The 15454-nt window shown below is 34.7% G+C and overlaps 3 protein-coding genes across 6 annotated transcripts; 2 read left to right on the top strand and 1 right to left on the bottom strand.

Annotated features, from left to right (window-relative positions):
• The first annotated feature begins 1189 nt into the window (after positions 1-1189).
• LOC101900141 (PHD finger protein 14) lies at positions 1190-6529 on the top strand. The gene is made up of 2 exons (XM_005180770.4): positions 1190-3913; positions 5301-6529. The coding sequence occupies exons 1-2, from the start codon at positions 1348-1350 to the stop codon at positions 6281-6283; spliced, it is 3549 nt and encodes a 1182-aa protein (XP_005180827.2). The 5' UTR covers positions 1190-1347; the 3' UTR covers positions 6284-6529.
• Positions 6530-8353: 1824 nt separating this feature from the next.
• Positions 8354-10000, top strand: LOC101898534 (NADH dehydrogenase [ubiquinone] 1 alpha subcomplex subunit 2). Its single transcript, XM_005180760.4, has 3 exons — positions 8354-8547; positions 8642-8748; positions 9813-10000. The coding sequence occupies exons 1-3, from the start codon at positions 8450-8452 to the stop codon at positions 9893-9895; spliced, it is 288 nt and encodes a 95-aa protein (XP_005180817.1). The 5' UTR covers positions 8354-8449; the 3' UTR covers positions 9896-10000.
• Positions 9991-14949, bottom strand: LOC101898708 (probable pseudouridine-5'-phosphatase). 4 transcript variants are annotated; one of them, XM_020035794.2, is made up of 4 exons: positions 14821-14949; positions 12885-12964; positions 11680-11898; positions 9991-10660 (listed from the first exon to the last, which is right to left on the bottom strand). In XM_020035794.2, the coding sequence occupies exons 2-4, from the start codon at positions 12946-12948 to the stop codon at positions 10248-10250; spliced, it is 696 nt and encodes a 231-aa protein (XP_019891353.1). In that variant the 5' UTR covers positions 12949-12964; positions 14821-14949; the 3' UTR covers positions 9991-10247. The 4 variants fall into 4 exon arrangements, with proteins under 4 accessions (XP_019891353.1, XP_005180818.1, XP_058987583.1 ...); XM_005180761.4 differs by lacking the exon at positions 11680-11898 and adding an exon at positions 11996-12217; XM_059131600.1 differs by lacking the exon at positions 11680-11898 and adding an exon at positions 11996-12217 and having other exon boundaries at positions 12885-13011; positions 14656-14949.
• Positions 14950-15454: the final 505 nt, after the last annotated feature.

Here is a 15454-nt window from a genome sequence, read left to right on the forward strand (position 1 = left end):
ATCACTCGGCAAAAAGCTCTAATGTAAACATGCTATTAGTTCTGCAAGGTAGCGGCACAAATGAATGGAGAGCCGTGTTTATATGCTACTGCTTTTGCAAATTTTAACACTTTTAAAAGTAAAACAAAAAAGCCTATACCTAACGATGTTACTCGTGCGGGGACTGGAAATAAGTACAGGACTTACCACGTTTATACAGTCACATCAAGTTTTAATGGAAGTAGTTTTTAAAGATACAATAATGCGAAGTCGCGAAATATCCGTTCTTAAATTAAATTTTTGAACCCAGCATAAGAAACTTTAAAGTTAATAATAATAAATGGACTTTATTTGGAATATTTCACAATTGTGTTTTAATTGAGAATAAATTGCATTATTTGATATAATGTGGCAATTGTTTTAATAAAACAGGTAAATGATCCGAGAAAGATACGTGTTTACTTCTCATGGTAGAATTATGAAGGTAAAGTCATGCTATCATATGTTTACAATTTTCAAAATTATTCATTTGACAACATATTGTCAAAATTTATATTTGTAAATCTATTGAATACACAGAAATCAGAGATGGGAACATGTTTTTTATTCAGTGAAATCTGACAAGGTGAATTACATAAAACGCAAAAAAATATTTTGATTTTTCTTTTTTGGGATGTCAAAAATTGACAACATTTACTGTCTTCAAAAAAATTATATTATGTCCCTATGGTAGAAAATACAGATAGATGCAACCATGGTACATAAAAGATGTAGAACAGCTTCCTAAAATTATATGCAACAAGTTATTTTGCTATATTTAATATGAAGGAATTATATGGATTTTCCATGATCGACCAAACTGTAAGACCTTTCAAGACCATGTCAAAACTAATAAAAAAATAATACGCGCGCAAATTTGAATAATTTTCCAATTTAAACTTTAAACAATAAATAAAAAAATTCCAAAATTGTTTTGTTTTACCATGAATGTATCGAACCAGTATGTAGTGGCATAAAGTCTGTTCCAAAATAATATATAATGTGTTGACTAACTTTAAATTTAAGATTTTTGACAAATTGACTAGATATCCCTAATACGATATACAACAATATACAATTAAATACAACGATAACAGCTGACTGCAGTCAGAGGGTAGGGTGTAGTGACGGCCACCGGTTTTTTGTTGTTGTGTTATCACTTCAATGTAATTTGTCAAATGTCAGTTGCAAAAAGAAGCAGCATCAGCTTGCATACATTTTTTCGCCGTGTCTTTTTTGCAAAAAGTTTTATAAGTTGTATAAAGAGAAATTATTGTAAATTGTATAAATGAAATTATTGTCAGTAGTGTAAGAAAAGTGTGTACAAAGATGGCACCGTTTAAACGCCAACGTCAACCGAAAATGACCACACAAGCTCTTTTGGATTTTGACTTGGGCGAAAGTTCTTCAGACAGCGATTTTCAACCAAAGGATGAAGATGACGACGACGATGATGATGACGGTGGTGATAATTCAAGTTCTGCTTCATCCTCGGATGATGACGAAGACGACGATGATGAGGATAATGATGATAAGTGTGACACAGATGATTCCACGCTGCAGTTGAAACAATTACTCGCAGAGGCTACAGAAGACGTCAAGGAGGACGATGAGAAGAAGAAAACAACAACAAACAAACAAACTGAGGAGTTAGTGAATGGTGTTGACAACATAGAAAGCGTGTTGCGAAAATTAGATGCAAAACCGGTTACAGTTTCGAAAATTCCTCTCAAGGCGATTTGTTGTGTATGCTTGGGTGATCGTAGTGATGATTCTAATGAAATTGTGGAGTGTGATGGTTGTGGCGTCTCTGTCCACGAAGGTTGCTATGGCGTTAGTGATAATAATAGTATATCCAGTACAAACTCAACCTGCTCAACAGAGCCATGGTTCTGCGAAGCCTGTCGGGCTGGCGTATCTGAACCAACCTGCGAATTATGTCCCAACACAGGTGGAATTTATAAGGAAACCGATGTTGGCAAATGGGTACATTTGGTGTGTGCTCTATATGTGCCAGGAGTGGCGTTTGGTGAGGTTGATCAGTTGTCATGCGTAACACTGTTTGAGATGCAATACAGTAAATGGGGTGCAAAGGTCTGCTCCCTGTGTGACGATGCTCGATTTTCCCGCACTGGCGTTTGCATAGGTTGTGATGCTGGCATGTGTAAGACCTACTTCCATGTTACTTGCGCCCAAGCAGCTGGTTTCCTAACCGAGGCCCATCATGAGGATACCGATGCTGCTGATCCATTCTACGCCCATTGTAAGGTGCATTCCGAAAAAGAATTAATACGAAAAAGAAAGAGAAACTACCATACATTCCGCATGCATATGGAAGAAAAACAGAGGGAGAAGACGCTACACAAACTTGATGATCCATGTCCTGCACAAATGCGGATAAATCGCAAACTCCAAAAGTACCAAGTAAAGTATGCAAATCACAAACAGGCCCGACCGGAACCCTGGGTTCCAACTCAGAAAATGTCGCGGATGATAACTACCTCTGCATCTGCCTGTAGAAGACTCTTAGCCAAAGCCAAGGTTATGGATGTTGATGTAGACCTTATGGAAGAACAGGATATGCAAATCCAATCTCTAACCGATATTCGTAAGAAATGGCACATAGCTCCAGCCTTTAGTGTAGAATTTGTTGCATACTACATTGATCGCATATCTCGCTCTAAAGAACTGAAAGAACAGCTGACGGAAATGATGTCGAGAAATTCTACACTTACAAAGGAACAGGGGCATCTACGTTCGGAGTACGACGGACTGCTAGATAAAAACAAAGAACTGAAAGCGAAGCACGAATCACTTATTAATTCCATATCACAAATGCAGACGCACATCAACTCCTTATGTCCAAACAAAAATCTGCCGAATCCTTTAAATATAGGCAGACCTATCAGTGAAGATCAAGCAAAAGCCTGCACACCGCCTTATCGACCGATTAGTGTTCCCACAGCGGCGGCTTTAAAGATGGGAGTTGGATTTCCTTTGGCTCGTTTGGGCCATCCCAATACTAAGGGCGACAATAATAGACTGCTCAGCACACAAGCAATGGATTCACCTTCGCTTGCATGTAACTCCACGCCTATAACTGGTTTCTCACCTTCATTCCTCAGTCAAAAACATAAGACCACTAATCCACACCATCATTTGTCAACGTCTCCGCCTGTGGAAACTCACAACTGTGGCATATGTAAAAAATCAACAGATCAACATTTATTGGCTAAATGTGACACTTGTAAATTGTACTATCATCTTGGTTGTCTAAATCCTCCCTTAACACGGCATCCTAAAAAATCGAAATTATATGGCTGGCAGTGTTCCGAATGTGACAAATCCGATCAATCGGATGGTCTGTCCGAACTACCCAAAGGACCAAGGAAATCAAGAACGCGTTTCAATAAAGACGGAATAATTGTACCCGTAGCAAAAAGTTGTACGCCGCCACCATTTAATGAAGATAATTATTTGCAACATTTAAAGCATGCTAACACAGATTCCACTGGAGGTCCTGGTCCTGCTAAAAGACGTTCCTTAGATAATCAAACAACAACAAATGTAAATTCTCTGAGTTCACCGACGTCATCGTCATTTAAGAAATTATTGAACAAATCATTGCCGAATGCCATCGAAATGCCAGCAACGGAACGTACTGAACAAAATGTTATTGGCTGTAACAATAACAACAACAATAATAATAACGACAGTTCAGATTCCATTACGCCGAAGTTAAGTAAAAAGTCGAAATTAAGTTTAAACTATTCGAAATCAACGGCATCTCAACAGGATTTACACCCGCCAACGAACAAACAACAGCAACAACAACAACAAGGAATTGTAAATAAGGAAAAACACATTTCAAAACTCTCAAAAACTAAAGCTGAAAGTAAGTTGATAGTTTTTTAAAGCCGCAATGGAATTGATCCCATTAAAATTGTCTAATTTCTTGTCATACGGATCCAAATGTTGATGGGTCATAGAATTAAGTGTACTTCTGGCAAGTAATTGTTAGTTTTTGGAACGAGTTTGATTTTTATATGAACATTTTAAGGGCCTTCATGGAGTTTTGGGACTTAGCTCAAATTGTTTTCAAATTAATACCACAAGTAGTCCATTACCTCGCGAAAATATGATTTTTTCGGGTATGTCCCGATAGATAGATATAGGTGTCTGCAATTCTAATGAAAACAACAACAACAAATTGTAAATTAGGAAAACATATCTCAAAACTCGCAAAGAGTAAGGGAAATAGAAAATTAATGGTTGTTGTCTGGGTGTGATTGTTGATGTTGGGTCATTCATAGAGTAAACAGTAGGAAACTTGCTTGGCCGTTTATTGAATCATCGAATTATTTCTGATTTTTTTATCGCAAATAGGTCACTTTCCCTTAGCCATCTCTTTCGGAGAAGTCCCGCTTAAAGTGATATGGGGGTTTACCGTTTTTAAAACATGATTTACTCACATCTTATTTATGTATAATTCACATTTCTATATACTTATTAATGTTTGTTTCGCTTTTATTGATTTATTTTTAAACACATAAAACGACACTTATATTGGATGTTATTATCTTCTTATTATAATTTGTATTTGTTTGAATTAAATGAAATAAAATAAATTAATTTTTATTTTCTCTAAGTGAATGTGTTAGATTCCTTTATATAGTTCAAGCTTAACTTACTTTTTAATCCCTCAATCAAAGGACATACAAAGAAATGTATCTCGCGTATATCCTGCTCTCAACGTGTGAAAGTTAATGATGCTGGTCATAGGCCTTCTAAACTATAAAGTTTGTTTATTCCTTCCCAATTAAAAAAATCAAATGTAATATCGTTTTCCCGCCAAAATCCCCTCAATAATTCCAATATTTATAATAAACCGAAGTAAGTTACCTCCAGATAGATAGGAGACTTCTTTTTTAATGTTTAAATTAAATAGAATAAAGTGAATACTTAAAATTAAATTGGAGACCTTCTAGCAGCCTGAGTTTATAAGAGCTATAAATATGAGCTGAAAACTGACGGGGTTATAAGAAGTATGACTAATGAGAGACACGAAGATACGTCAAGTCGCTTTTCAAATCTCTTTTCTTATATACATGATACATAGAATATCCTCTCCTCTACATCTCCGGTAAAAAAAAACCAAAATAACAAAGTTATAGTACTTAGTTCCCTCCACATTATTTTAAGGAAATATTATTTAGGACTTTTTTGCATTAATATAACGATATATACAACGAATAAACAATTAACACTGTCATTTATTTTAGATACTCAGCCATCGCCGGTGCAGACATCATTGCATAATGACGAAGCATTGGAATTAGTTAAAACATCTAAAACTTCTACACCCATACCTTCTATTGCCGATACTGACCCATTGACTTTGCCTTGTGCTGCAACCACTACTAGTAGCAGTAGTACGACGACGACAACCATCAACCCAAACAATAGTAATTCTAATCCTACAACTAATGAAGATTCAGCCACAGATGTAAATAGTAAACAAGCCCGCAAACAAAAACGGAAAGATAAACACAGAAACAAACACAATCTTTCATCGGACACAGAAAGATCAATGAGTAAGGAACATAAACGTAAGCGTAAAAAGAAACAACATGATTTGGAGGCCCCACAAGACACCATGGCTGGGATTCCCAAAATAAAAATAAAATTCAAAACATTACCGCTACCCGGTGAAGTAACACCGGAGGCACAGTTTTTTTATGTTTCTGCCGATATGGTGCGTTCTGCTGATGAAGCCTCTCGACCGGGCTCAGTGGAAACCATTGAAGAGTTAACTCCGACTGCATTACCAGATGACCCTGTTGCTGCACATACCCTTAAACACAATACAACACCTACCCGTCCCCAATCCGTTAACACATCTACAACAAGAACTACAACAAACTCACCAAGTACATTAGCAAATAGTTCTCCCATAAAAACATCGCCACGCAAAAGTAGTCCACGAAAATCGAAACAAGCGCGAATGTCATTTGGCGGCAACGGTAGAGCAAGTACGGGTGGCGGCTGCCGTGCCAAGACAACACCTACACAAAGTTCTAATCAGGTGCTCGCTTGCTGTGTCTGTCAAACGAATGGTACATCAACGAATATGGTTACATGTGACGAATGTCGCAAACATTATCATTTTACTTGCTTAGATCCGCCACTCAAAAAATCTCCAAAAATACGCGGTTACTCTTGGCACTGTGCGGATTGCGATCCCACTGACGAAGAGAAACACTAATTATTGATATTTTTACAGTATTTCAAACCATTTACTTACATTTCTCAAACAAAAAAATTCTATTATTATTCAGTGACACAGGTTCAAATAATTATTGCTTTTTTCTGAATCTTTAGATGGTTATATTATTATATACTATGCATGACAACCGATTTGAGATCGGTTTTAATTTTATTTAATATTAGGTTCTTCACAAACAAATAAATTTTACATTTTAACAATAATAATCAAATTACAAAAAAAAAACAAGGTGTTTCTCTTTTATTTTTAGGTTTAAGGAAGAATATATGTTAATTTTGTCATGATTGTTTTTTTTAAAGGGCTGCTTAGTTAATAATAAATTTTGAATACCATTACAAGCGCCAGCTAATTCGTCAGCAAATTGCAATTTTATCACTTTAACAATATTTTTTTATCGAAACTTCATTTCATTTATTTTTCGGGAACGCTTATTTGAAATTACTTTACCTTCTTAATTTTAACATGGGTTTCATTTATTATTTAAGTTGTTCCTTATTCAGAAAGAATAATAGGAAATTGTTTATCTTTTACACCAAAAAAAATTGTAAAAATATTTCGTTTTGATGTTTACCTAGGAGGATATTAGTAAAACAATTGTGCAAATCCAATTTTGATGTCCCAAACTATTTCTCCATATGTAAACCCTAGAAACTAACAATGACCTGTTTGAAATTTCAGCTCTTTCCCTTCACCCAATCCCATCCCAATTTTGGTAAGATCTAATACGCATATCAAAAAGAGGTCTACACCTCTCCATCCACTGATCCAAAAACATATACCATTTAGTATTTTTCGAACAATTATAGTACGAATTTGTAAAACCAATGCCAGATAGCAACAGAGACCTCAATATCAAATTTCGAGATTCATGGCCTATTAAATCAACTAATATTAAATTAAGTACTATTTAGTAATTATCCTACACGTTTCCAACAACTCTTCTCAACCACAGACACCAACAGTGACATTTATATAAAATTTAGGATTTCAGCTGTATTCCTTTCATACCAAAACAGATCTCTAAATCAAATTTGAGGATTCCAGTCGTATCCTTTCGCCCAAATTTAGTACCATATAATACTTTCCGAACAAATATAGGACGCATTTCCAAACCATCGCCAAATCTCAAACACAGATACTGCCATATGTCCACGCTGCACACGAACAACAACCCTAATACCAAATTTCAGGTTTCATGTACTATCAGTTCAGCCAATACGAAATTGTACCAAATATAGTAATTTTTAGTTTTTTTTTTCGTGTACTTGTAGTTTACATTTCCAAAACCACCACTTTTAAACAAACCTACTTTACACAAGGGACTTCGATACAAAGTTTCAAAATTCCAGCTTCATACATTAACCCTAAACAAAATGGTTCTAAATTTAGTACCATTAAGAACAGTCTACACACTTAGTAAACGTTTCCAAAACCACCTTCATACATCAAACTTATTTCCGACCTGGATTCTCATACCAACCACTTAGTGCACATTTCAAAAACCACCTTCATCTATTAAACGTATTTTCCCCACCGTAATCCTTATACCAAATTTTAAAAATTTCCAAAACCCCTTTGGTACGTCTTTCCTGCACGCCATCAGTGACTCTCATTGCAAATTTCAGAATTTTAGCTCATTTAGTTTTTCCTATACAAAGTGTTCAATACAATATATATATATTTCAGCATTCAGTATATTTCAGTACTTTTCGTACCCTTTAGTCGAATATCCCAAAAACGCAGCAAGACTGACACACATGAAAAATGTCAAGTTTTATTCGTTTCGTCTGGGCATTGATTCTCAGTAACGTATTTCACTTCTTTAGAAATATACTCATGGATTTTGCTGCTTTTTGAAGCTGTCTTTTTTGAGTTTTTTACTCAGTTTCTGTCATGGTTTCTACGAGCCATTTTTTTCTTATAAAAAACGTCAAAATAACGGTCATATTTCAATACCTTTTAAATCACCCCTGTCATTATCAAAGTAATCTAGCAATTACACCGAATACTTTCACATCACAAATAATACAAACGCTAACAGCTGTTAGTTGACATTTCATATTGTTTTTTTCTGTTCTGAGAAGGAACACACAAATCCTCCTTCTTTGGCGTTAAGGCGACAATTTCTCAAACAATCTTAACAAGATGCGTGTATCTGTTGCTAGATTGACCAAAATGGGTCCCAAATTGAAGGAGTTGCGCCTTCATTTGTGTCAGACTGGAGAAGCCTCAAAGGGCGCCCGGTAAGTTGTTGGCCACAGCAAATCGTTTCAATTTGAGGTTACATAATGTTTGAATAAAGCAATTGAAAAATATCCTTTTTCTTGAAACTACCAGGGAATATGTTGAACGTTTTTATCCCGCGTTGAAGAAGAGCAATCCTGAGCTGCCAATTTTGATCAGAGAATGTGAAGGTGTTCAACCTCGTTTGTGGGCTCGTTATGGTAAGTTGGCGTGTTAGTTTATAAAAAAATGTAGTGAGTGAAACCGAAGTAGACGTGTATTGAGCCGGTATGAACTGTTTACTGTAGCTGCCCTTGGTATCGATATATATATATTTCCCATTATGACTTGAAAGTAAAAATAAACAGATTATTAATGCCCAATTTTGTATTCGATGCAGTGAGCATCGTTGACAATAGTAAAAAAAAAAACTGCTGTCCCGCAAACCGTTCATTTCAAAGCAATTCGAGTTTTGTTGCTGCAGAGTACAGGTGACCAAAACCGGTCGGTATCATCATTATTTGATTATATTCAAACCAAAAAGCTTTATAAATAAGCCCTTATCCTGAGAAGACATAACTCTCCTTACTTTTTCCATTGGCAGATATAACTCCGTATAAAATCAACATAGACAGCTTTGTATTTGGCCAAAAAATTACATGCCTTTTGGAATTTGTTAGTTTTCTTTTAGTATTATTGATTTTTATCTAAAACTCGGTTTTGCACATTTTTTTGAAATTCGTTAGTTTTCGTTTAATGTTATAACTTTTATCTAAAACTCGGCCGTACCCAATATTTCAGCCTTTTTATTAACAAATTTGAAATGCATTACCCTATGTTTTGTTTCAAAATTTACAAAATGGAAAGTAATATATTTAAATATATTATCACATCTACTAGTTTTGCAATTTTCTTCGATATCATAAAGAAAAAATCGGCTATCGTAGTAAAAAGTATTTCATTCTCGCACTTCTGGAACAGAACAAATATATTATAACATATATATTTAAATGTATCGCTTCCCATTCTTCCCTTTAAACGAAATATAAGATACATTTTCAACTTGCAATATTTATCCTGATAGATGACATTTTCCCACTTCGTTTTTTATTGTTCTTATGCACGTCGCTTCAGTCTTCAAAGATCTGCGAAAACTACTTCACACCTCAAATTTAGACTTACTGATATATGTTTTGATGAAAAATTCGATAAGAAGTATTAAAGTAATCTCAAACTTACAGTACTCCTTTGATATAATACATATTTATTATTATATTCTTTTTAGCCTTGGGCAAAGAAACCTCAGTGCCAGTGACAAATCAATCTGCACAGGATATCCAAAAACACGTCGAAGCTCTAGGCAAATAAAGCTTTGGGGAAATGTTGCAGAATAACTACTCTAAATATTACAAGAAATATTCGATATAAGCCAATAATATTGTAAAAATAAATAAAACTGGATGTTTACCCAAATATTATGTTGCACATTTATTTATTCAATAGATTTTCATTTCATTATATCTACTTACATATACGTTAAGCTAAGCTTGACATACTCTATTCCAGTTTTGAGAAAAGGTACATTGTTTTCATCATTCTAAAAATGTTCACTACTAGTTGGACGACACCAAAAACACAGCTTATATGGAAATTTCACAAAAAAATAATTGTTAAGTGTCGAAAATCATTTATGGTTTAAGTTTTAGAATGTTATCATTCGTTAATTATCGAATGGTGGTAAGCCAAACAATTCCGGTTGGAATTGTTCCAATGATAGAATTCTTTGTGTGGCCAATGAGCACATTTCCAATGGTACACGTTCATCAGGCACCATTACCACTTGCATTCCGGCACTGTGGGCACCCTTCACACCATTCGGTGCATCTTCAAAGACTAAACATTGCGAGGGATCTGGCTTATCGGGAAAACGCGAGGCAGCAACAAGGAAAATATCTGGGGCTGGTTTGCCGTGTTTAACATCAGGATCGGTAGAACCGCATACTCGATGGTGAAACAGTTTAAATACATCTTGGTGATGGGTAATTTTAATTTCGACCATATCCTCGCCAGAACTGGTGGCCAAACAGAATGGAATATTGTGTTTGTGCAGGTGACGCAATAGTTTTTCAGCACCTACAAAATAGAAAATTGTTCAAACATTAGCATGTATGTGACTAAAATATAATTTTCAAAATTTAAAAATATTTTTTTCTCGATAGTCAGTTGCAAGCACTATTAGTACGCTAACCATGAAATATATTTAGTGATTTACAAAATGCATGCACTTTCCATTAATTTGGTAATTTATTCCCGTGATGGTCTAATTTTTGACATTTTGTCTTAGTTCAACTGAATGACTCTATCATATATCAAATCAGAAAATATTCTAATTAGAAAGTATAGATAACCTGAATATACTAGATTTTGTAAACTAAATCAAGTTTTTCGTAAGGAAAATTTATTTTTTTTCGGAAGAAAGAAGCTCAAAGTTTAATTCTTTCTTTCTCACAAAACTCACTTATCCCTACGACAAACTTTGCAACAGTAAATGGGTATTACTAATATGTCTACGAACATTCTAATGCACCTCAGAACATTTGTTATTACTTTTAAATTGTTATTGATTATGCATTTAGAAAATAACATATAATATTGTATTTTGCCAAATAAACATCAAAAATAGTCGGTTTTTGATGTTTTTATTTCTACTGAAACTAATGCTGTTATGTTATATATAGATTAATTAATAGTATAAATATTTGTCTATAGTTAGTATAAAGCTTACTTGTTATACATACTCTTATTATTTTACAAAAAAATGTTAGAAAAAGTATGGAAATCAAAAGGCAAATAACGTTTTGCAAACAGAGATTCAAGAATCAAGACCTTTGTCTCTACATTGCAAGATAAAATATAGTAATGAAAACAATCAAACCAAATCCACGAAAAAGTCGGGTAGCTATATACATAGTATGTGTACTAAAAATTAAAACTACAAATACATAACGCAAATGCAAATTTTAAGCTTGATAAAGCATCATCATAAGCCTATCAATCTTAATATTATTGAACTTAGAACGTGCTTGATAACAATGTGTAAATATATAAAAGAAATTACATCGATCATAAACACAATCCCTTGAGTGTCTAACCTTTATGCAATGGACAATCGGCTAAACGTTCCCTACATAACTTATGGAACTTTTGTAAAAATTCCTCCGTTGTTATGGGCAAACCTAGATCGTTTACAACAATTTCGGCTGTACGTGGTTCGGTAGTACCCAAAAGCTTAAGACGTGTTTCAATTGGATATGGTTTATCGTATTCTTGTGCTATTTGCCTTATGACTTCCTCGTACACAGATTCAGTGTCTGTGTTTTTGGTAATCGTTGATACAGCACACGCCGCATAGATAAAAAGAGAAAGAAAGCAAAGAAAATGTTAGTTTTGTTTGTTATTGGCAATTACCTGGCATAAATTGGGCATTGGTCATAATTTCCGAATTGATCTGCTTTTGTAATTTGGAGTATTCCTCCGGTGTAATGGGTAGTTTGTAGACATCAACGATTTTGCGGCACATATCCATATGTACCATGCCCATTAGAGACAGTTTAACATCGAAAGTATAAACTTGGTCGCCGAACTTATTCAGGATTCGTTGTGTGGCGTCTGTATACAAACGTTCCGTATCTGTAGTATTCAAAATATAATAAATCAGTTTCCAATTGTTTGATTCCAATTTTTTTTTTTTTTTGGTAATCAAATGTTATGGGCTCCAACATGATAACCATTCTTTAATAGATTATGGTAAAAATTACAGACATATGTGAACTGAATTACTATTTTATTAAATTTTTGTAAAACTAGATAATTTAATTTTAAATTTTAATAAATTTATAATAAGATTTGTAAAGGAACAGGACTGGAAAAATTTGCCCTTCCAATTTGATTAGATTGTATTAGCAAATCAATAAGAATGTTTATCGCATGCATATAACTAATTTTAAGACGTCAAAGTATTCTAAAACAATGTTGTTTCTATTTTCGATATGGTCATTAAATTACGTCATTATGACTATAGTGGCAACAAAACTATATTAAATATGCCACGTCAAGTAAATTTTGTAAACGGATACTCAAATTATATCATATTATTTTGAGTATCTACAACTGAAAAACTAATAAACATTCTCCCAGTCATACTTACATACAGAAGCACATCTTCATATATACGGCAAAATTACATCAAGGCTAATGCCGCTACAAGTTATTTTTATAAGTACATTGTTGCTGGCTTTGTCCTTAACGAATTGAAAAAAAAAAACAACCCGATTCATTTAACAAACAAACAACTTACCCAAAAGCAAACCATCCATATCAAAAATGCAGTGGGTTACTTTCTTGAATTTCGTTTCCGACATATTTTATAAATGAATCCTTAGAGATGATATACGAAATCAAAAAAATTTAATGGAAAATTGTAATTATGATGGGAGCAAGTTGAGTTTAGGGGCTATGCTCGGATCATTTTGAAATTTTTACCGCAGGTAGGTATTTGTAACCTGATTACGGCAATGTAATTTTTTTGTGGGGGAAATACCCGGTTACCCGGTTATTCGACCCAAAAGTTCGAATACAACATCCGGTTTGTATCCGGTTCTACGTAACCGATATCAATAAAATGGGTATCATTTGAAAGCTTATGAAAATACCTATCCAACAAGTGGCCATATGACGGGGTTGCTGGAACCGGTTTCGGAGAAATTTAGGAAAATTTGCATTTTTGTATGAGTACTTTTTGAAAAACCTATAAAAACTCGAAAATGGACCCATTATAGGGTCTTAAAATCTATACACTATATTATAGCTAACACTATTGCCTTTCCAAAATGGTGTCATATGTGTTGATATCTTTTGTGGTTCCGTGGATATAAGAGATAGAATTCATTAAATTATATTTTTCTCCAGTCTAGATGCATTTGACTTTGACCTTTATAGCTTTTTTAAGCAACCGGCCTTCGGCCGGGGCTTAAGATTTTCTCCTCTGGGGTATGTCCAACACCGGCTACGCGATCCATAGTTTTTCTAAAAATTGTACATTTTGTAAGTAGCCGGCCTTCGGCCGGGGCTTAAGATTTTCTCCTCTAGGGTATGTCCAAAACCGGCTACGCGATCCATAGTTTTTCTAAAAATTGTAATTTTTGTAAGTAGCCGGCCTTCGGCCGGGGCTTAAGATTTTCTCCTCTAGGGTATGTCCAACACCAGCTACGCGATCCATAGTTTTTCTAAAAATTGTAATTTTTGTAAGTAGCCGGCCTTCGGCCGGGGCTTAAGATTTTCTCCTCTGGGGTATGTCCAACACCGGCTACGCGATCAATAGTTTCCTAAAAACTGTAGTTTTCGAAAGTAGCCGGCCTTCGGCCGGGGCTTAAGATTTTCTCCTCTGGGGTATGTCCAACACCGGCTACGCGATCCATAGTTTTTCTAAAAATTGTAATTTTTGTAAGTAGCCGGCCTTCGGCCGGGGCTTAAGATTTTCTCCTCTGGGATATGTCCAACACCGACTACGCGATCCATAATATTCTAACAACACCAAATTAAAAACAAAGCAGATTAACAAGAACGTTAAACCCGACACAAAACTTGGGTTCACTCAACTGCTTTCATAAGTAACGACTTTAAAAGTCAGTATCTTCGGAACTACAAAAGATATCAACACATATGACACCATTTTGGAAAGGCAATAGTGTTAGCTATAATATTGTGTATAGATTTTAAGACCCTATAATGGGTCCATTTTCGAGTTTTTATGGGTTTTTCAAAAATTACTCATACAAAAATGCACATTTTCCTAAATTTCTCCGAAACAGGTTCCAGTTACCCCGTCATATGACCACTTGTTGGATAGGAATTTTCATAAGCTTTCAAATGATACCCATATTATTGATATCGGTTACGTAGAACCGGATATAAACCGGATGTTGTATCCGAACTTTTGGGTCGAATAACCGGGTAACCGGGTATTTCCCCCACAAAAAAATTATATTGCCGTAATCAGGTTACAAATACCTACCTGCGGTAAAAATTTCAGGTCAATCCAAGCATAGCCCCTAAACTCAACTTATGCCTTATGATGTAACACACAACACGGAAGAAAAGTTTTCGCTGTTGTTTGCGGAAACTACTGAATGGGAATGATTAAACGTTTTTTTATTTGCGCCTGTATGACACAAATGCAATAAATGTGTCAAGTTTATTTGTATGTAATAGGAAAAACAATTTTTTGACGATACCGCCTTGATGACCTGCAGCTCGTTTCAAGTTTAAGGAAAATTTGATGACTGTTTCAAGTTGTGTTCTCCTAAGCAAGGTCAATTGGTCACTATGCCAACAGTTTTTTATCCTTTTTCTGCTTTCACAACAAAAAACAGCTGATGTTGATTGGTACCTATCAATCGACCTGTTTTGAGTATTTACACTCGAAAGAAAAACTGAACACGTGCCAACAAGCGTTTTGAAAGAGAAACAAACGTAAAATAAGTTTTCTATAATTATGAATAAAAACTTGACTTTTATGGGTCGTGAATACAGATAAGAAGGGGGATTAATAAAATATAACTATTTTATAGAGATTAAATATTTGTCGAATTTTTATCGCAGAGTAAAAAACCCATGTTAAAATTATGCTAAAGTCATTTCAAATAAGCATATTTACCCCTGCATTTTACATAATTTGCCCAGTCAAATTCTGTTATTTATCTAGTCAAATTTCCCGGCATAGATAACAGGTGCATATCTCTTAAAATATATCTTTGGCAATGAGATGTTGTAGTTGTAGTTGTCATTTGCATAGCTTTAAAACATTGTGATGATTGCTTGCATTTCGACCTTATAATTGGACCATGATTAAATCCTATATATAAAACG

This window comes from Musca domestica, unplaced genomic scaffold (genome assembly GCF_030504385.1).
Source record: "Musca domestica strain aabys unplaced genomic scaffold, Musca_domestica.polishedcontigs.V.1.1 11, whole genome shotgun sequence".
Taxonomy (NCBI): Eukaryota; Metazoa; Arthropoda; class Insecta; order Diptera; family Muscidae; genus Musca; species Musca domestica.

Coding starts and splice junctions, on each gene's coding strand:
- LOC101898708 (XM_005180761.4), bottom strand. CDS start 12,948: ATGTCGGAAACGAAATTCAAGAAAGTAACCCACTGCATTTTTGATATG. Junction 12,218..12,884: donor TATGGATGGTTTGCTTTTGG/GTAAGTTGTTTG, acceptor TGAATACTACAG/ATACGGAACGTTTGTATACA. Junction 10,661..11,995: donor CAATGCCCAATTTATGCCAG/GTAATTGCCAAT, acceptor TCTATTTTGTAG/GTGCTGAAAAACTATTGCGT.
- LOC101898534 (XM_005180760.4), top strand. CDS start 8,450: ATGCGTGTATCTGTTGCTAGATTGACCAAAATGGGTCCCAAATTGAAG. Junction 8,548..8,641: donor GAAGCCTCAAAGGGCGCCCG/GTAAGTTGTTGG, acceptor TGAAACTACCAG/GGAATATGTTGAACGTTTTT. Junction 8,749..9,812: donor TCGTTTGTGGGCTCGTTATG/GTAAGTTGGCGT, acceptor TATTCTTTTTAG/CCTTGGGCAAAGAAACCTCA.
- LOC101900141 (XM_005180770.4), top strand. CDS start 1,348: ATGGCACCGTTTAAACGCCAACGTCAACCGAAAATGACCACACAAGCT. Junction 3,914..5,300: donor CTCAAAAACTAAAGCTGAAA/GTAAGTTGATAG, acceptor CATTTATTTTAG/ATACTCAGCCATCGCCGGTG.